The sequence below is a fragment of the Morone saxatilis genome, unplaced genomic scaffold (genome assembly GCF_004916995.1).
Source record: "Morone saxatilis isolate NCDOM2014 unplaced genomic scaffold, NCSU_SB_2.0 Contig14, whole genome shotgun sequence".
Classification (NCBI taxonomy): domain Eukaryota; kingdom Metazoa; phylum Chordata; class Actinopteri; family Moronidae; genus Morone; species Morone saxatilis.
This window is the reverse complement of record NW_023339696.1, coordinates 17,663,514-17,686,249: the sequence shown is the minus strand read 5'-3', so window position 1 is coordinate 17,686,249 and position 22,736 is coordinate 17,663,514. Positions and strand designations below refer to the sequence as shown.

Here is a 22,736-nt window from a genome sequence, read left to right as displayed (position 1 = left end):
AGAGACTGTAGAAGAAAGATAATGTTGTTTTTGTACTATTACCGATGATGCAGTCAGATTTTTCTGTAACACGATTAGATTACAGCTGATTTTTCCTCCAAGAAGGATTTAAATCAAATCAGTTTTTCACTTTTAAATTTGAAGCAAACTTTAATTTTGCTCTTAAAGCGTCATGGCAAACTTAAAAGGTGGGTATGAATAGGTGGCTATACCATGTCGTCCCAATGTGATGAGCAACTTTTTAAAACTGTAACTGCATCGGCCAAAGCCTTCAGCTGTAGTCAGCACCCATAAGGTTTAAAAGAGGAATGCTAGCAGTGCTAACAAGACACTTTTACAATGGTAGCTGAAGGACAAATGTGAAATTAATTTGCATGTGCAGTATGCATTTGCAGATTCAAGTATACCCAAGCTAAAATAGGAAAGTCAAATACAAACAGGCACTTATACATACCGTGTGACCCATAAATTAAACACCTTCTATTTTGCTCCTAACACATAATTTAATTAGCATCTCTGGTGCTAAAAATAAACTCATAACATGTTCTCAGTGCTAATAAAAGAATATTATGTATGTATGTATATAATATAATATAGCGTCATGCATCTCCACACTCAGTCCTATCACCACAGAAGTTCACTGTTTCTGTGTTTGTTTCATCTGCAAGTCTTACCCTCCTCCTCTGCTGGCTTCTCTGAATGAGGGGAAAGACAAACATTATTTTGTGGATGAAGATGAAGATGGCAGTGATGAAGATGATGGTGAGGATGATGATGGGGATGATCTATAGACAGTTATGTCTATGGGGCACACAGACAAAACACTGAATGCAGTGTGCTTTGCTTACCCTTCTTGTCTGAAAAAGAGAGAAAGGGGAAAAAAATTTATTAGAAAAAAAATTAAACAAACTTCATGAGACGCTTTTATTAAAATATTTGTTTTTCAGTTTAACTGTATAATAGCTGATTACTGTATGCGTAACTCAAAAATAAATTGGATTTCTGGAGCACAGCTTGTGGGCTCAGATTAGATGTCATGAAGGCACTTACCAGCAGGGGCTGCTACAGCCTTATCGCCCTTGGCTGCTGCAATTAAACAACAATTATGTAAATTAATTTGTAAATCCTCATTACTTCATATCATACAACACCAGCAGCACAGCATTTGGATAGTCACGGCTTTCAGAGGTGAGACTCAGTAAACTGTTTAAAGAGCAGGATCTTGTGATCTGAATCCCCAGGAGACACTAACTAATAATAATTTCTATACATCACTGGGGGCACTTGTTCACTGCTCTGTAATCTGCAATGCTATACATCATGTATACATATATGTATATATGTATAGAAACATACATACATACATATATGTGCATCCTGCAATGTGTACACGGATGCTTTCAGTTAATCTGAGGAACCACACTGATAAACACTGCTGTACAACCCTCCTTTATAAATATACAAAGCTGCACAAAATATACACTTTTAAATAAACAGTTTCATTTTAATAACATAAACACACATTCACAAGTATCCGCACAGGGAAACTACGTTCAGGCAACCTTGCTTTATGCACCTCTTCTTGATTTCTGTAGGGTTTGCCTCTGGCAAAAGAGGGAATATTGGATTTCAACAGGGGAATAGTGTACGATTCAAATGAGGCATGGTTTACAGAAACATGAGGCTGAGATAAATATAAGTACATTTTTCAGAGATCATGAGGAATAATTGGGCTTAAAAAATTCTGAAAGGGGCGGCCTCAAGACAAAAATGCTTTTGATAGGATAAGTACATCAAAGTTCCAGGATCCCAGATCTAGGTTACTTTAGAAGCTCAAGGGTATCTAATGAGATGGCAGATTAGGCAGGAGTTTCTGTCTGCCAGACAAACTAAAGCACACAGCTGCACAGTAATAATTCAACTTTGGCAGCATTCACATCTTAACCATCTACTCAATAATTTCACAGGTCTGTGCCATCATTAGGGCCCTGTTTAAATGTTAAAAACGGTTTCAGTGCCTTACTCTGCCAGGGAGGTACTGTTGAGCTAGCAAAGCGCATTAAAGGGCCAAGCCATAGAATTGAATGAGGACATCATCTTGACAGCTATCATCTCTCCAAACCACCAACAACAAGCCACAACTGGCACTGCAGAGCAAGTGTCCCATGAGTCTACTTAACAGTGGCTCTAAGATATCAAGGTTCGGCCTTGGCACTCTGCGTGTGCTCAAGGCTGGCACACTATGTCTGGCATACTGGTGGGGGGGCAACACTTCTATTTTGGATAAGGTTTGTTTTTCAGGCAGCAATCTGTTAATGCCGCTCTCAGCAATTCAATCCAAGAGGGGATCCGTGATGCACCAGGCAGTAAAAACTTTCTTTAGGTTCTTGCTGAAGCATCTACCCCGCCCCACTACTGTAAATCAGAGGGAAGTCGGTGACCGAATTTTAAATTACTTAGTTTTTAATGCCTGTTTTACCTTAATGTGTTTACAAGCAGGATTTGATCTCTGACTCATCATGACATAGCTGAAGAAAGGAGGAGGGTTTGTTTCTGAGAAACAGCCGTCACCCTGAGAGACAACTGGGGTGTTGAATAAATGTCATAAACGGGTTATATTAAGCTTGTTTAGATATAAAAGTCCCAATTGTCATTGTATGAATACTCAGTTAGAGCTTCATTTATTGTCAGTGGAGCGGCTGCACATCAATATAAGATCTCAAATGAGAGTTTTGGTTCACCAGCATCAAGATTTGAGAGAAAGTCAGAGACTCAGAATTCACTGACTTCAACCTCAGGAATGGTATATGTGGTGTGGAATTTAAAACCGTTTTAAAGCTGTCACTGTGTCTGATGCAAAATCCTGCAGTCTCAAAAATTAGTGCAAGCTCTCTGAAACAGTAGATGAATAAAACAAATATTTTGGTCACACGATAAACTGGGGAAAACACCTTGAAGAGTAGAAGAGATTAGACTTGCTAATTTCTGAGAAGTGGTAAAAAATAGCCTAATTTATATTCCAACTGACAAACTTTTTCTTTACATCATGACTTTAAAAAAAATAAAACATCATAGACTGGCTATAACAAACGTAAGCTATAAGATCTTTTTACCCTGTGGCGGCGTGCTGTCTCACTGCAAAGAGGAAGATTTTCAGCAATCACTGCATATTTTCCTGTATTACTTCCTGTAACATTCTGTGTGCAGTAAATCAAGTTTCAACAAAATATTTTTTAAACCATCAGTGTCACTGCCACCTTCTCTACAGATGATTATACATGTTATCCAGATTCCAAATAAGCTTTTCACTGCTCAGTATTGCCTTTTTCCCCCCATGTAAATAGTTTACAATGTGTTGGGTCTCTTGCAAATGCTTTAGACTTTTTCTGTAAGTCCCAGGTGAAAGATTTTATGCAGATGACCGGAGAACAAAAAATGCAAATTATTACACAACATCAAAAATACCACACAGACAAAATACTTAAAGCTGTTCAAGGCACATTTTATGTTGGCAGTTCCAAGTGGCAATGAGAGGTAAGTGTTTGAAAAAAATGAATTTGAATATCCAGAAATAACAAGGACGGGATGTGATGTAAAAGGCACACCGAACACTTATGTTATGTATGTTATAAAAGGACTGCAAAGGGATAAAAGAGGTAAAAAGTCAAACAACGGTGAGTCCATCTTCATCTCTGAACAGAGCAGTTGTTCTCCGCTGTTTAAAAGAAAGTTACTGTCTGTGCTCATTAGTTAATATGCTGAAAACGACATGCTTTGGGTGCTTTTGTTGTTTCACGTTTGGAAAGTCCACTGGCCTGTTTGGGCTTTTAGTACATTTGCTAATCAGCACTGAACAGGACTAGTGTAGGATTTTTACAACTCAGGCTGATGGGAATGTCATTAGTGTTAGCATTTGGCCATAATTAATATTTGACCTGATGAAGGAGATACATGAAAAGTCAGGGGATCATTAAAGTGACTGCAATTCATCCTGAGGGAGGCGTGAACGTCTGTATCAGATTTCATGATCATCCATCCAGTAATTGTTGAGACATTTCCAGCAGTGAAACGAAGTAAGGACATTTACTCAACTACTATACTTAATTGCCTTTTTTTGAGGTACTTGTGCATTACTAATATAGTAGTATTTCCACTTTGTGCTACGTCACATTTTGGATGCAAATATTGTACATTTCCCACACTGCATTTATTTGACAGCTTTAGTTACTACTTTATTTGCAGATTCAGGTTATTAATAAAAATATATATCAATGAATAGAATATGATTATATTATTATAGATTAAACTACCCAGCAGTATATAAAGTAGTTAAAAATAGCTCCCCCCACCACCTGCAACATTTGTTATTTACACATTAATGCAACCATAGTTTTAAATAATAAAATAATATAATATATTATTCTGACAATACATGTTATTCCATTCTCCATATTAAGTGTTTTTATTTTTGGCTCTTTAAGTATATTTTATTGCTAATATTTACATGCTTTTACTTAAAGGTCCTACATGAAACGTTAATTTTGTGTTGATTCTGGCGGCCCCTGTGGACAGAAGCGGTAGTGTCATCAATTTTAAATTGAGATTTCATAACCAGTTAAAAATCCTTAGTGGTATGTTTAGATTTTGAATGCAGGACTTTTACATTTTTTACAGAGTGGTATTGCTATTTTTACTTTACTTCAATCAAGACCACAAATGTCAACCTCATGACTCATCATCTGGGAACCATGAATGTCTGTATCACATTTTGAGACAATCCACCAAGAAGAAATCGAGATATTTCACTGAATGAGTGAACATTTTGACCTTCTGGTAGTGCTAGAGGAAAGGTCTGGGGATTGCCAAAGTAATTAGGATTGATCCCCTGGTCACCATGGATGTCTGCACCAAATTTTACAGCAATCCATTCATTTTCAAGATATATATTTGCTGCGATATATATCTGTGAGTGGTGCTAGAGGAAAGGTCAGGGGATCACCAGGTCAAGTCTGTACGACTCATCCTCTCGGGAACCTGAATGTTAACACAAATGACCAGAATGGAAACAATGGGAAGCTATTATAGGGGTGAAAAAAAGGGCTGAAAGTTTTAAATTTCATCACTTCCATACACTCATATTTAATTACATGGCAAATCTGGAGCATCTCAATTAGTGAAGGTGTGACGTGGTTCTCTACTGTAGCTCCACTTTGTGATTTAAGCTGATAAGATGGGTGTAATTTTACAAAAAAAATCTTGCCTAGTGCAGCTTTTAAAAAAATGTATTTTTCTCTAATAATCCATAAGTGACCTGTTTCTCCTTCAGCCCACTTTAAGAGGTCCTCTCTCTCTGTTTGCTGTCAGCTCTTCTATCACAGGCCTGTCTGTGCTGGCAAAGCTGTGAGCAAGCCACTAAGTCACATCCAGGACAACTGTGACCCTTGAACCCTTGGCGCTAATGCACAGCTGATGGACGCTCTGTCTGCATGGATCCATCTCCACTCTCATTACCGTCCACGCTTCATCGACGGCCCTCTCTGGCCTAGATAATTTCACTCTACAGCCGTCTGCTTCCCTGTCTTCCAGGTATCTGTTAAATGGATAATGTCTCTTGCGGTCTCCATTTCTTCTTCCTTTTCACTTAATGCAAATCCCTACTCTCAGCACTTTTTTGTCCCTCCGCTTCTTTGTCCTACTTTAATCTAATTCCACTTTCTTCTGAAGGAAAAAAAAGAGTTAAGCAAGATGGAGAGGGAAGAGGTAGAAACTAAAACGGAGAGAGAGAAGAAGAATGAGCCAGGCCAACAGGGGTCAAGGATGGCATGAAGCCTCACATTAAGAGCCTGAGGATTGGGTTCTTCAGTGGGGGAAGATGGGATATACACCGTTTATATTTAACAAATATAATGTGAGATGCTTGTTGAAAGAGGATTTTATTTACTCAGTTTTCGCTGACCCTGTCACTGTCAATACGTCCTTTAAATACACACATTACGTGCTCTGTGCACCGTAATTATAGACCATTTTTATTGCCAAAAGCTTATCGCTAATATCATTTTAAACTTGAGGGCTTTCATGCCTTACAATATTGCTCTGCCCATAAACTGATTAAGTAATAACACAGAAATTTTTCTGTGTGAAATAAGTATGTGTTCATTGGCTAGAGCAGAGCACTAACACTGCCTGGGTTGGGGATTTGTTTCTGGCCACGGCTACTAAAAGATGTATGCATTCTTGAATCCACATTGTGCTTACTACATAAGCATCCACTAAATGGCATTTATTGTTCCACATTGCACTGGATTACAAGGTTATACATATTTAATTTACAAAAATGAATAAAGTTTGTTACAGTTTGATTATGCAATTGTTGTGTTTTCGTTACTTTAGAATGAGACATTTTCATCTACAGAGGGAGCAGATCCCCTTCTATGAAGTCCGTCATGTTGAACCACCATGTTTCTACAGTAGCCCAGAAAGGACAAACCAGACATTTGTTCGAGATAGGGTCTTGCCCTGTCACCATAGTTACCGGGAAGGCTGAGTTGTATTCAAATGGTTGCAATTTGCAACTACACCACTAGAAGCAACTAAATCCTACTGGTGCTTTACCTTAATATGGTGAACCTTTCCTTATTTACACATCCAGCTGGTACAAAGCAACATTATCTTTTATTTAGAGTAAATTTTGTGTCCACCTGAGGAATGGAAGTCAATATTCAATCTCTTTTCAACACAGTTTTTGGTCTCTTCCAGCTCCTAAGGGAAATATCTCTTTCTCTAAATTAAGATCCAGACGTCCGATAACTAAAATCCCTCATCCGGTTGATATACATAGTTAAAAAAGATGAAGATCTAAAAAGTGTATCGCAAAAATTAGGCTTAAAACTGGATAAAAAGTAAATTTACAACCACCACAAATGCGCAAAGGGGATTTGACTAATAGCATGTCAGAGATTATTACAAAGAGAACCAGCAACCTGTATGATGTTGTTTATAGACTATTTTAGCACACACTGGAAAACATCAACCACCCTTTATAACACTGAAAAACAATGAGTTACATTGCTGTGCTCACCCTCCATACCGTCTCTACTCTCTCTCTCTCTCTCTCTGTTCCTCTCTCTTCCCGTTTTGCTTTTGAAGGGTAACCTCTGTGGAATGTGCTTCGTTAATCTCTCTTGACATTTCCCTGTCTTCCTTTGCTGCGTACGTCTCCGGCTTGTTCACTCGGTTAAGCCAAAGGAGTCAGGCCAAGCCAAACATTTGAATCTTGAAATCTTTCTCTCTCATCGCTGAACAAAGCCACAAAGGGCACAAATTCCTCATATGCATTTGTTTGAATGTGCGTTCTGATGCTAGATACTGAGCAGCTGTCTTTCTTTAAGAGACTGATACATCTAATGCTGCTGCTGCTGAGGAATGCACCTCTTAAGTAGTTTTGTTTCTACTGGATCTTGATGTTGGAGGACTGCTGAATACATTAAGTCACTTAAGCGTGTCTACAACCGTGAGCTATGGCAACAGCAGACGTGTTAACTAGAGACTGAGGCCCACGCGCTCTCCTCTCTGGCTGAGCACAACGCCAATTGGGGGTAGCATATTCCCACTGCTCATAGTTTGTTAATGCAGCCTGGTGCCCTTTTACACAGCACCACAGTTGCACCCTTCTACACTGGACAAGCGTGTCAGTCACAGGTGAAAGTATGAGCTCATGTTACCGTTGCATGTCAGAGTGTAGTTTCATGCAGATCCAACAAGTCGCAGGTTGCAGTTTTAAGTAACTTCTTGAAGTCTGACCTGCTGCGGTGGCACAATCTTTGAGTCAAATCTCAAAGTCGAAGCCAAAGAACTACAGGGTATTTCTCATAATACATCCATGCATTACTAGTGCTGTTCATGAGCCATATATTTCCTTTAGATGCTATATTTGTCAGCAGATGGCGACTCAGAAAACTCGAATGAAGGTATAGCGCAAAAATGTGTACATCTGTTTCAACAACACAGGAAATCAACATCTGCGCAGCTTAACTGATCGCACAACATCAAGCAAAGACCATCTCACATACGCGTGTCGGCCTGTGCTTATATTCTATAAAAGTTTACTCAAAGTTTAACTCGGGAAGATTGTTTTTCAGTATGACATAGAATAAAATAAAATAAAATATAATAAAATATTTTTAACTATATATATTTATATATATATGTATATATATATATTTTTATTTATTTTTTTTTTTTTTTAAGGGGCACTTCATATCAAGATTAGTGGGGAGTGCAACTCAACCGTGATTGTAAAATATCTTTGATTTCTCTGGAGCAAGCTTTCAAACATTTGAACATATATATATTCAATTAAAGTTCAATTATATTAGAGTTCAATTAAAAAGAATTTAATTATGGAATTTAATTTGAAATTTAATAACAAACTCGAGAGCTGAAAACTGTGGGTCTTTGCCTCCTCGTATTCAGATTGAATTTAACCAATCAGATTACTCTTATGTTAAGAGCAGCTCTGCTTCTGAATGATGTTTTCAGTAACTAAAACTGCAATCCACTCTAATTTATATGCATATTTGCCAGCACTATTCAACAGGAATCCCTCAACGCCTTAAAAGCACCTTAATCCCACTTTAAAAGCAACTCATTCCATTATTATGATCACACGTGGCCCACTGTACTTAAACCGCACGATGTTGCGAATGTGTTTTTGTATTTGCATATTATTCAAATATACATCAAAATTGGCAGTAGAGAATAAAGAGAAGATTAATATTCAAACAGTCTATTTATAAACCTGAATGTGCGGATGAGTATCAATGGTATTATTGGCACTTGGCTGGCATCCACGCTGGGGGCAGAGCGTGACTGATGGAGTTTCAACATTTTACGATGAGGATGGAGAGTGATGCTGTCGGCAGAATCGGGGTACACTTAAGCCTCTGCTCTCCCTATCACTCAATCATTTGCCAGGTTAATTTGACAGTTTTGATGAACTGATATAGCTGCATCATGTTCTGAACAGTGCGTCACCCCTTGTAGGAGGAGAAGGTAAAGGGATAAATTCAGAGTAACGATTAAATAGTAGCTTGACATGCAGATTAGTAATGGTTGTTGTAAAACCAGCGTCAGATATTCCAGTAATTCCAGTAACTGTCATGGTTGAAATTGTCATATCAGAAATAAAAAAGCACAGAGGTGTGGTTTGATTATTTTACTATAAATGTAGATCCAGTTAGGAGAATTGTACCGATTAGTTTTGCATTTTTTAGGTCTGTAAAAAAAGACAATTTATTCAGATTACTTTGGTCATCAACATCAACACGTCACTAACCTGACACACAAGAGAAGAGATAAGGTAAGACAAAATATAACTTAAACAAGCTACAAATAGAAAAATATCAGAAGATAGATGGTTTACCCAGATACCAGGCTATATTTTACTCTGTTTTACAGTACACTTTAGACTGAGTCATTATACAGGAACTACCTCTAACAGCTGTTGATTAAAATTCACCAAATGTCATTTTTCAACCCGACTGTGGCCTTTCACCTGCAAGTAAAAGTGTCAGAGAGCTTCCTAAGAGCTCTCAGTTTTAAATACACTGACCAGGAATGGAGCAAGAGAGATGTTTGCATATTTGGATGACCTACTTTTAGTTTTTGGCTGCTGAGCTTCGGTTAGTAAGTGGGGGAGGGAACATTTTTAATATCTTAAATATTTTAAAAGGATTTTGTTTCTCTTCAACCTGAGGAGTTGTTGAAGGTGTTAGCTTCACAAGAAATATATCATTCTCATCCAGCGTGTCTATTCTATCCTGCGTGGATTAAACTGTTTTAGCTAATAATAGATCTTAACTGAAATGGTATTATTTGCTTTTGGTCTGGTTGCCCTTGTAGGTCACTGGGTAGAACGCGTTCCATGTGCCAAGGCTAAGTCCTTATCGCAGCAGCATGGGTTCAAGTCTGGCCCGAAGCCCTTTGCTGCATGTCGTCACCTCTGTTTGTCCTGTCTAATAAAAAAAAATGAAAAGAAGCAGAAGAAGTAGAAGTGGAGCAGAAACATTTAAGCATTGTCAATTTTTTTGAGAATGAGTTAATCATTTAAGTCATTTTATGAGCAAAAATGCTAAAAACATGACCACTTACAGCCTTTCAAATGTGACAAAATGCAGTTTTTTTTAGCCTTCCAGATCAATATACTGATTAGCTGTTAATTATTGGACTGTTGGTTGGACTTTAATGACCACACCTTTGGCTCTGGGGAATTGTAATAGCATTCTTTTGCTTTTTTCTGACATTTGGTAGACCAAACGATCACACTAAACTGTTGCTTCAATTGCAGGTTCATTCTCTAGATGACTGTTCTGTTACCTTTTTATTAAACGGATATATTTAGCGACATTTATATGACGCTTTATTTTCTGTTTCATCTTGATCTCAGAAGCATGCACTGAGCTCTGCAAAGACCTTTCTACAAAGAAAAAGGTCAGTAATAATGTTTCTCCCACTGAGACAAGTTGATAAACCTTTAAAGGTGCTGACATTCCTGTGTTATTTAGTCTGTATGCACGCTGTAACCGTCATGCTTTAAGCCTGTTGTGGCTGAGGACTGAAGGATTAGACACGCAAGCCTGTGGAGGGAATGTGAGGGACGGCTGTTTATAACACTGGGTTATAGAGATGATGATAAGAATTATGACTTGTTTGGATTCCACCAGTGATGTCTCTCTCCTGCCCTCCCCTCTCCTCTCTGCCACACGTGAGGATGAAGATTTATGGATGAACAAGGGAGGGGAAAGGAAAGGATTTGGTAATAGGGTTGGAAGAGGAATAAAGGGGTGAGAAACTGAAGATTAGATTTTATGGCACTGCTGCAAACTTTCCTGACGATTTGAATTAATTGTTATTATGTGAATAAAGCAGTCTCAACATAGGAAAACAATTGCTAAATGCAACTCTAATTTAGGGATGAGGAATCTGTGGTGTTCTGTAAACAAAGGCGGCTTTAAGTACCATATTAAGCTGTCATCCACTTCAGCTTTCCATTCATTTCCTTTTGTCTTTCAGCTCGCATCAACACAGCCTGCGCTCCAAATAGGCCAAGGCCTCTCTCAAATCACGGAGGAAGCTTGTAGAATAAGGGATAGATTTTGGGTATGTATCCACTGCACAACACACTGTTTGGGTTGCGTTTAGTGAGTCTTTGTTAATGATATATTAAGGCTCAGTTAACTTCTCGCACTGTCTATGTAGGACCTGATGGCGCAGACGCGCTCGCATCTGTCTGTAATCCATCAAGTACTGGGTGCATACCTGCGGGAACTTGATGATGGCCTTGGTATGAGGTAATGCTACACTGGACCAGTTCTGAGACATGCGGTTTGAGGGGATGAGGGGTGATGGGGGGGGTGACAGGATGTTAGCCTCTTACTAGCCTGGACCCAATGGGGTGACGGAAAGTTTAACCTTCCACTAAACAACTGCTACTCTAAAAAAACAAGAAGATAGATGCGTAGATGCTCAGTGAGGGTCGGTTTCACAAACGTCCTTTAGACGGTCTGTAGTCTTAAAGATAGACTCAAACTAATCTTGAGACTTCAGACAGACATCTAAATTAATCTGTTGCACAAATCTGACTATTATTATATAATTATATATATACATATATATATATATATATATATATATATATAATTAATTATATATCCACCTATTTTTTTTTATTCTGGGGTAAATAAAGACTTTTTTCTACTCAACTAAAAAACATGACTGACTGAGCAATGCTGGTGTGGGCTGTCATGGAAAAACATTTCAGCGCAGTGCAGACCTGTGGCGGAGCTGATTTGCTCTGGCTTCTTAATGTGGCACTGAGACTCACTGGACAGTTTCTTTGGACAAACGGAAACAGAGACTGAAGCTGTCCTCACTGTTGCATTTTACCAATAGTTTACTGCGTTCTCTTTAAACTTCCCTCACTCCACAACATTGTTAGAAAAACACAAATAAGTAATATTGTCCTGTTTTCTTGCCATTGGTGCCACTGGTCCGCAGGTGTCGCTGGTTGTTGTTGCTGTTGAAAGTTACAAGTAAGAAAACTGTCTTCCAACTACACAGGAACAGCAACTGACAAAAGGTCGTTCCTGCGATAATTGTTCGGAGTATATCTGGACGATACTAACCTAGGGCACCAAATGACAAAAAAAGAGGAAAAGATGGTTCATAATTTCAGGTTTTGTTATGGAGTGAGTGATGAGTACGGAAAGAGTTTTTAGAAAGTGCAGGAAATAAAGTAAGTCAGTAAAATGTTATTGCTGCAGTGAACAGAGCTGTGCTGTGTGATGTGGTGATTTGGTGTTCTGTTCCCCAATTTACCCACAAATCATGGCAAATTAGTCACTTAAGATAGTAAAGAACTAAACAGCTTTCTGCAACAGATGCATTTTGACATCTATGTGAAGTTATTGACTGTATTAGTTTGATCTAAGCCATAGTCTAAGTCTACCATTGTGTAACTGGCCCCTGCTCTGCCCCGTCCTAAGAGGGGGAGGTGGGACGGGGTTGTTTGGGTAGAGGTGTTGGCCTCTGGCAGTATTACTGGTAATTAAAAATTGGACTGTTATTTCTGCATACGCTCAGCAATGGAGCGGCGCCAGTGAACCGCCGCCTTGGCAGCCTGCAACTATTAGCATCAACACTGGTGCACAGGGTCTAATTATTGTATAACTGGCTCATTCTAAAGAGCCCACTGGTTCATCAGACAAAATACTCAACAATCCATAGCTGTTGTGAGAAACAATGAGGCTTCTTTTTTTTTAAACGGTTCAACTAGAGGCTAAGCAAGTGGACACACCCCTGCATTCCCAGAGGCATCTTTCCCTTAATGGGTCCACAAGGCCGCAGCCGTCGCTTCTGCACTTGAGAACTATTCTTGTGGCTGTTTATTGGGAAGCGTGCTTCTTCCAGATCCCCACGGCTTCTTGAATCCCGGGTCAGCCTTAACCGTGGCGAGCGAGACGCCACAGGCGGAGTCACATGAGCCGTAACCAGCTGATCGACAGTGGCAGAGGGGTTCCAAAGCTGAGAAAGTGTGATGAAGTTCAAGAGAGGGGCAACAATTTGGGATGGGTGGAAACACAAGAACAAGAGGAGCCAGAGAGAAGGTAGTAATGTGGTGTTGGGAATATGATACGTGTGATGTCAGGACAGTGGATTGGCGACACATTGGTAAGATATAATGAAATGTGGGGATGGAATTACTGCATGATGGAGAATAAAAAGGGAAAGGGTGTAGCTCCTCTGAAAGGGAAGGATTTCACTTCCATCAGATGGACCGATTATTATATCTTATCACACGTTAGCGCTGACATGCATCTCCAAATGTGAATCCTTACACAACTAGGAAAAGACACCTTTTGTTTTTAGCAAAACGTATTGCTCAAGATTTGGTCCAGTTTTGAGTTTGAAAATAATAATAAGCAAGAGAGATCAGTGAACTTTTATCAACCCATGACAGCATATGTGATACCTTGACTGAAATCCACAAGAAAGAAGAAAAAAAGAAAAAGAGTTCTGACTTTTTCACACAATAACAGCGATATGGTGAACTTCCTGCAGATTGGCGAGGGGAGATGGATGCCAGCGGAGGAGACAGCGTAGCAGAATGAGGGAGGCAATCAGGGTCAGATAGATTAGGTGTCTGAGGTGCAGAGATACGACGCAAGGTAGTTACACCTGACTTGGCAGAGGTCCCTCTAACAAATCATCCCGCTCATCTCTCCACTTTTATCTGTTACCTCCTCCTTTCCTCTCGCCGCCCTTCCCTCCTCTCCTCACGCATGCATTCGTTTCTCAGGTTTCAAGCGAACAGTTGATTTACGGTGCTTTGAGGTCACTGTTGACAAAGGCAGCAGGGCATATTTCAGACACCAATGACTGATACAAACATTACGACATACACTACCGCCTGTACAGTTTAATGTCACGTACTAGAGTGCTGTATAAATGGTTGGTTAATGTTTCAGTGTGGAGGTTATCAAATGTTAGTCCACGAACTGTATATGGTTATGCAAGCTGCTGGAATCTCACATGTGCACTTTATAGTGCAATGACAGGACTTGTCAGTGATAAAACAAGATGTTTACTTTCTTATGAATACACTTGAAATTAATAGAATTGCTTCATTATTTCGGGTTAACTAAAAACTACATTGAAAACAATAGAAATGGTTTTGTGGAACAACAAATTTTGCAATTGAGTTCATTGGGTCCACTTTACATCACTGGGTTTACACATTTTTGGGCTCAACTCAAAGAATAAATACTTGATCTCTGTATAAAACATAATCACATAAAATAATTACTATACCACTTAATTTCTTAAGTTATAACCTTGAACTTTATGTCAGACATTGCTGTAAGCGTGCTGACTTTAGCTCCTTCACCCTTCCTGCTTTCCTCAGCTTAATGAACTTCAAGGACCTAAGAGGATTCCCCCTCACACGACACATTTCTCCCCGTAAGAGCCTAAAATATTATTTTTTGTTACTATACGTGGTTTCCTTTCCCAGCTTTTTTTCTTTCCATTTCTCCTGTCACATTTTATTTTTGATGACCAACATTTAATCAAATAAAAAAAAGCCATTATTGGGCTAAAATTGACATTCAAATGCCGAGATCAATTTTATCGTTTGCAATTCTGTCCTTGTTTGTTGACTGCTGACTCCTAAAAGACAAAGATAGAGACCTGCTGCACTGTCAGTAAAAAGGAAGTAACATAGGGACACTGAAGAAGACTTTAAGAAGACATGTGCTTGTAAATAAAACTCATACCACAGATTACAGAGTAATGCTCACAGCTTTGATTCACATGCCAAGTAATGAATTGCACATCAAGATAGATATCTTGATCATATTAGAGGTTGCAATAAAAATAAAGTCATCCGGACTTGGTTTCCCTCAAGCATCTTGGTATAAAGTTAGTCTTGCTTTATTACCAGTGGGCTAACCGCTATATAAACACTTACATTTGCATCGTGATGCCGTTTTATTCTCATTTATCCAAAATTTAAGCAATTAATCAAGAATGGTTTAAAATGATGGGTTCAAAATTCTTTGTTGTTTTCTTTTTTACCCTTCTGAACATTTCACTGCAGCTTCAGCTTCAGTTCAGCTTTGTTTTTTGATCAGTGAGTTTTCTATTAAAATCCTGCAGTTTGGACCATCTTACCTGGCTTCTTGGGCTCAGGCATGTCTGTGTCTGTTTATAGTGATTCCTCTGAAAGCGTCTTCCTCCCTCCTTGTCTGTGGATCTGCCTGCTCTTCCTCCTTCATCCCTTTTTATCACCTCAACAGCCCCCCCTCCTCAAACACACACACACACACACACTTCCACTGCCAGTCACTTCATCCTCCCCCCAACAAGTGGAACAAGGAAGGAAGAGAGCGACAGAATAGCTGTCACTTGAAACCTTGGCAGGAGCTGCAGGGCTTTGAGGAGGAGAAGGAAGACACCATGAGGGGTAAAAGCGGTTCAGAGCCATAAAGAAAAGTCCAGCCCTTGGGAAATCCTGCCAGCTGATTAACTCATTAGGCCCTGGAGCCAGAACATTAACAAACTGACTGATGCTAATCACCAGTGACACTTTGATCGAGTGATGCAGCAGTGTCTGAAACTGCTCAGATATGTTACGTGTTTAACTGACTTGTAGTAGACCTCGTGGAAATTATCAGGGGGGATGGTGGGGTCAAAAAAGAAGAAGGGTTAGGCATTTTTCCTTTTATCTGAAGGGAGTGTGTGGTGAATAATTTTGTGAGAGCAAGTCTTTTTTTCCATTCCCTATATCTTTTCTGTACAGTATCCTATTCTTGCAGGATTTATGTATAAAGAAGAATAGATACATCAAAATGGTTATATGAAAAACATTTTGTGCCCCATGGATCATATGCTGAGGATAACAGCAAGGTCTCTGACTGTTTTTCAGTTTTGAGAAACTGTAGATGTGGATCTCATCCCAGGTTGTCAAATGCTGATGCTGCTTTGTCATGCCGCTTGGCATCATACAGAATCTGTATATGTATGTATGATACGCCTTTTTAACACAGTTAACCTTGTAAGAAGTCGCAGTTTGGTTAGGCAACAAGACTCTTAGGTTTAGGAAAAGATGATGATTTTGGTTAAAATAAGTACAGATAAGTCACATTGCCATTACTGCTACCACAAATCACATAACAGCCCACAGCACCTCAAACAGACGCTGAGGTGTACATTGTGCCAAAGGGCCATGACAAAACGTCGGTATTTAACGCCATTTTTTCATTAGCCAACAATGGCCTTCACTTTGTTCTGCATTACACATTAGAAATAGTACAAATGTATCACAAAGAATGTATAATGCTTGTTCCACACAACCAAGCCTGTTCCACTGATAGATAAAGTGAAAACATTAGTGGTAATAACTGCTCATTTAGTAGCTCTTTGTTTAAAAGTAGAGCGCAGCCTGAGAACTGCTAATCGTGTGATGTAAAAATTATTGTTCCAATGACATGTATATAGGGAAAAATACAAATTTTCTATGTCCAAACAAACTATCAATATCTTGCTTTTTTAAAAACTCAAATTTATGGTTCAGCCTCCCTCCACAACCCAATAATTTTTGTAGAGTCCCTATCTGAAAAGGATGAGAGAGAGTGAAAAAAACCTCAGAAAGGAAAATGAGAGCAAAGCAGCAGCAGCAGCAGCAGCAGCAGCTTTGCATTCCTACAGGCTCTGACAATCCCATTTGTTCTCCAGGAGCTGTAGCTGTCAACAGGATATATTTTATGGGACTGGAAGCCCTCGGCAGGGATGTGAGGAACAAGGTCAAGAACAGCAGAAGGAGGTTGCTGACCTTGGGAGTTCCTGGAGAAGTCTTCCCAGCCCATCACATACATGACTGTAGACACATGCATGCTTATGTTAAAAATGTCTATGTGCTGTGGAAGAAATATTAGTTACGCAGCAAAGACAATATACGCGCGTAAGCGATAGAAGCACAACTGTGGTCTTTTTTTATCCTCCTTCCTTAAATGAAAGTGCAGACCTAAAATGGTTATTATAAACAGCAGTCTTAAATTATGCATTCAAGCAGCTTTTCACTTTCTATTCCTTCTTCTGTATACAGTCATCCCTTTTTTGAATTCTGTGCTCGTTTTCTTGCTGCCCAAATTGCCCAGGCTGCCATAACCTTGGCTATAACAATAAACATTCTCTGGGACTTTAATTTGGGGAGAGAACTTTAGTCAGAACAGAGGCAGAGATTGAAGAACAGCTATTTAAGGCAAGTGCAACTTGAGATTCAGATGTTCAAGGAGAACGAAATACCCTCAAGGAAGATTATGGAGGGCTGTTTGAATAGGACATAAAAGGTCCTTCAGTCTACTGTATATTCTAACTTCACATTACTTGACTTATAAGCTGAATTATCTTTAATCAGTCGTTTTGATGCATTCGCAGCTCATCAGTGGCAATTTATACTGTGACTAAACGCCCTGAATAGTTTGAAATTATTCCTATATTGTGGATTCAAAGAGGATATAGGAGACTAACTATAGGTGTCCTACATGATCCAGTGATCCGCTGTTGAGGATGACTCCAGAGTTATTTAACGCTTGCATTAGGTAAGCCTCACTGAAGTACAAGTTAAGCCAACTGAAGCAGGTCCTTTCCACCTTCAGAGCGGCTTTCCCATGAATGATGCACATCAGTTTGGAGATTAAAGCTGTCAGTACATAAAATATTATATGTATTTTGGGGGATTATGGTAGTGAAACAAAAGGCAAAAAATCCAATTGATGCATTAGTTTTGTGCAAAAAAAGGGCAGCTTTCTAGATTCATAATAAAAGACAGACACATTAAGAAAGTAATAAATCAAAATGAATGAACACAGCTAAGCAAAAGAAAGTCTAAACATGTGGGTCTTGAATTGCTTTGTAAAGTTGTCCACAGACCTTAAGTCCGAAGGGAGAAAGTCCCAAAGGAGCTACGACCTTCAAAGTCAAGTTTAAAGTCTGGATCCACCCTGGGCCCCTCTCTGTCCTTAGGGCCCAACCAAAGATGCCCTACAAGAACATTGCTGCTGGGTTTTTTTATCCTTCTGTATCCCTTTGGTTAACATTGTCTCCCCCTTTTGGCTCTGTCTACCCTCGAGAAGACAAAGACACAAACAAACACACCTTCCTTATACACCAATCATCTTATGCCCTTTTTTCATTCTCTCTTTTTTTAACATTAATTTCCCCATTTATATTTTTATTTTTTGTTTTGTTTTGCTTTATTTATTTAAGGCCCTGTCTAGAGCCGGTGTTAGGTTTGTCCCTTCTGTAGAAACATGGGGGACTCAGATCCTCCTTATTGTTACACACAGGAACTTTAATAGGTTGCATTGTCTTTAAGGTTAATTTTGTAATAATATGTATTTTTACTGTACCCTTATCTCATGTATATGTGGTTTATCTCGGACCATCGATTAAGATCTGATAAAAGTGCCTTCAAAAGTAGATATTTCTATAAAAAGGTATTTAGACATGTGTTAGGAAAGTGTTAGGACCTATAATGTTGTGTCCTTCAGTGTGTTGAGTTTGTCCCTCATACTGTTATTAGGGTCATTATGGTTATAAAAAAAACAGATAAAATAGGATATATAAGACAGTGCTGGCTCATTTTAAATAAAACTTGGAGGGATGAGCCATTTTAGCACTGCGGTAAAATATTTAAAACAATTTCTTGTTAATTCCTGTGACTGGTTAATTCGTCTGATCAGTACAGCATGTAAAATGCACTGACAAAGACCTCTGTTTACTCTGAACAGGCTTAAGAGAAAATTAGTTTTCAGTGATTAACCCCAAACTGTGGCGGCATCATGCGCCGCCTTATTTAAACCTCAGGACGTGTTTCAAAACATTTTGTTGACTTTCTTTCACATTTTTCATAATGCTCCATTTTTAAACAGCACACAGGCAGACAGGACGAGACAGAGTCTTCCTTCAAAGTGAAAGTCCTGTTGCCGTTTTCACATAAATAAACATGCTTTCATATTTGACTAAGAATAGTAAGGTGACACCGTTGTTTAGAGTGATGACAGAGAGTAATGGGCTGTCCCAGTAAGGGGGGGAAAGATACTGTATAGGCCTGCATAGTTTCAAAGGCAAAGCCGGGGGGAATCACATGCCTCAGTCACCATATGCTCCATACAGAGCACCCCCACCTTCAAACTGAACAGAAGCCCAGAAGAGAGAAACCATACAGACAGTAATATGATACACAGAAGTAATGGTGTGTGAAAAGTCCATCCAAACTATTATAATTAGAAAAGATAACCATCCAACTGTAATTGAATGTGTAAAATCAGAGAAAATCTGGTGTTTTTGGTTGATATCATCAGCTGTTGACTTCAGTTTTTAATATTGTTTATTATTGTTGACAAGAGGAGGCAAGGTTATTTTAGAATATATTATGTAGTCAAGCAAGACCTTTAGGACAGGTGGAAAGGAGTTTTTGTTGTTGTCTCTGAGGATCTGATTTATAATTGTTCAAGCCTGATCGCTGTCACAGCCCCATTTACTATGTGATGAAATGGTATCATACTCCTATAAGCTGCTTCCTGATTGGATATGTTTTTTTAAATGTTGTTGTTGTGTTCTAACCCCCTTTTCTGTATTTGTTTGTATTATGTTAAAAAGCATGGTGGCCATTTGCAGTGTTGGGCAGAAACTCATTACTAATAAATTTCAGTAATAATATTAGTTACTGCTCCGAAAAATAATTCGTTACAATATTACTTTTGTTGTCACCCTCTACTGATTTGACAACAATCCAATCGCATCCTTGGATTCATTTTTGTAATCGTGGATGGAAATGCTTACATTAAGCAGCTGAAAATATTCCATTACTTTGATTTTAACAAATAAAACTAGTTTTTAATCGTTGTAAGTCGGAATTTTGGGGAGAGGGGACGCAATTACCAATTTTGTGGGGGAGTAGCAGTAATATAACTAGAAGTGTAACTAATTACTGTTAGCATAGCATAGTAAAAAGTAAAGTAATAATATTACTTTTTAAGACAGTAATGAGTAATATAGAAAAAAAATTTGAGAACCTAGCCCAACACTGGCCATTTGTATGCCTCACAGTACCTGGAAACTGATAAGGACTGGTTATGTGTACCTGCCTGTCCATTGCTATATTTTATGTGTTGTGATGAAGGTCAGATAGACCAAAAGCTTGTTAAAATAAAGTAATATATTTAATGGATCTAAGTGTGCAGAAATATTTACAATCAGTGAGGAAATAGGAAAAAATCCTCTTAGTGGTTTTTATGTAATAGCTCCTCGACAATGGGATGGCTAATTTAGCCTAAACATGTTTTAATCTGCAAGTCGGCAGGGTCATTATGGAGCCACGTCTCCCATTTGCTTAATTTTTTGCCCGTGTTTTTGACCTCATCTAGGACATTCCTGTCATTGTCAAATTATGTTTGATATTTTCCGGTGATCTTCTAATGTGAGCCAAATTGTTATTCAGGACAGGACAGAAATTAGAATGTCACACCCTCCAGTGAGGTAGTTTTGTATAAGAATGAACAAAATAGAGGTGAAAACAAGTTGGATGTTTTTACTTCTTGATATTCTAAACTTTAAAGGATTAAAACTGGATTGAAAACTCCTTTTCAGCACTTTGATGCGTAAATGTTGAAGTTTAAAATGATGGATGCCTTTCACTTGTATCCACAGAGGTTTTTATGCATGTCAGCAGAACTCCTCAGCCAGGAATAAGCACTAAGAAACAAATCACATCAATCACATTTGGCAGAAACCTGCTGTTGCTTCTCTTTTCTCTCTGGTTTGATACTTTTAAGTTTTGGGCGACGACCCCAATCAGTGATGTCACAGACACTGCCCCTTAGTTGATTCTTGGACTGTTAAAAAGGGCTCTTGGCAACCGCAAACCTAGTTAAATTAGTAACTGGAGTCAGGATCAAGTACGTGCATGCCCGGAGAAGTAAAACAGCGATCCATAAATTCTGGTCTGGAGGTGCCACATATTGGAGCTTGTGCTCGCTAAACCTGTTGAGGTAAAAGAACACTGAAAGCAAAGCAAGCCAGAGTCACTGCCATATAACAAGGACAGAACTTTATGAATGCCAGATATTTGGTACATTCCCAATGTAAAAACGGCATCTTGATCTGATCACATGTAAGCACTGGGAACATTTTTTTTTCTGGGAAATTGAAATGAAACTGAAATTCAATTGGGACAGTAGAGAAACAAGCTGTGTTTAAACTGGGAACATTGCAATTACGTGGTCAGTATCTTAAACCCAGAGGTCACCGTGAAGTCCCTGCTTGTCTATGCTGAAAAAAATAATAATAAGTTTTTGGACTATAGGCAAAGGATCAAATATCCACTGCAATCCTCTTCTCCAGTTTTTCTTTACAAGTTTTTTTTCTGCTTATAGTGGTCACAGTTTTCCACGGATAACAAACAAAATAAAGTTGAGCAGGAAAGACAAATTTTTGAGACACACAGATGGGACCTGCGGTCTATCCCAGACACAATATAATTATAATGATCTCCTGATCTAGGTCTTGAGATCAGTGCAGCTTTCTGCTCTTTGTCATTCAGTATAAATTAACTCCCTAAAAGGACATTTTGGCAAATAAAACCCAGGCTGAGGTAGAATATAGAATGCTGACTAAAGAATTCAAAAACATGAATAAGCCTCTTCATCACAGGACATAAATATTTATTATGCAGCTGATAAAATGGCACTTTTAGGTGAGAGGAGGGTTGAAGGTCTTTTCTGGTCTGTTAGCAGCCTCTGCTGGTCCCGGATGTGTCAGTGCATCCAGAATCGGGGGGGTTAAGATTTACAGGTCTACATAACATTAATTTTTAGTAAGGCCAAGGAGAGTTAAATTGTGTTTTTAGTGCTGTTTCCAGGTATCAAACCACTGATATTAAACTATTAATCCTATACATATTTATGCTCTAAATATAAAGGGACACTTAGCTGTCCGAAAACAAAAATATGATTGAATAGATTAGAACATGTTATGTTATTTTGGCACTCAACAACTCAACTTGTCTTTTATGTAAATCATCCATCCTTTCTTTACTATAGCCAAAATATAGAGCAGCACTAGTTGGAATTTAGACCGCCCAAAATAGAAATCAAACTTCTTTAATTCGCCAAAAAGAAGAAAATTTAACATGAATTGCTGCTGACATGTTACAATACAGCAGTGCACACACAGACTCAGTTTATTAGTTGCATTCTGTCAAGAAACTACTGTAAAAAAAAATACCAAAATTCTAAAAATACAAATTCAAAGACTAAATAATGTTCCTGTGCAGCAGCACTGGCATAGCAGATGAAAACATTGGTATGTTGAGAAAAAGTGAAAAGTACAGTAAGTTGATATATATTGAGAGGTATGAATAAACAACCTATTTGCAAGTAGGTCAGCACATACCTTAAATAACTCAGCGTGCACAAATTACTATAAAACTCTGTGTGTGTGTGTGTGAGGGTTGAATGCTTTATGTTTGTTGTAACTCACAACATTGCAATGCTTATTTTAAAAATTAAAAAAAGGAAATTAAGGAACTGTAAACATTTGTTCTAGTAAGCTAGACCAGGCCTACGAAAGTTCCCAGATGAGAATTTTAAAACTTTGCTGCAAAAGAATATGACGGA

At 38.6% G+C, this 22,736-nt stretch overlaps 1 protein-coding gene across 5 annotated transcripts in view; it reads right to left on the bottom strand.

Annotated features, from left to right (window-relative positions):
* Nucleotides 1-15,370, bottom strand: part of mybpc2a (myosin binding protein Ca) — a 52,551-nt gene extending 37,181 nt beyond the window's left edge. For 3 of the 5 annotated variants that reach the window (XM_035654471.1, XM_035654472.1, XM_035654473.1), the window contains exons 1-4: nucleotides 15,229-15,370; nucleotides 1,051-1,086; nucleotides 849-857; nucleotides 675-695 (exon numbers count right to left, since the gene is read on the bottom strand). In XM_035654471.1, coding sequence (XP_035510364.1) covers nucleotides 675-695; nucleotides 849-857; nucleotides 1,051-1,086; nucleotides 15,229-15,250 — 88 coding nt within the window. In that variant the 5' untranslated portion in view covers nucleotides 15,251-15,370. The remainder of the gene's footprint in view (nucleotides 1-674; nucleotides 696-848; nucleotides 858-1,050; nucleotides 1,087-15,228) is intronic. The other 2 variants (XM_035654474.1, XM_035654475.1) reach the window with 2 other exon arrangements.
* Between the last annotated feature and the right edge of the window lie 7,366 nt (nucleotides 15,371-22,736).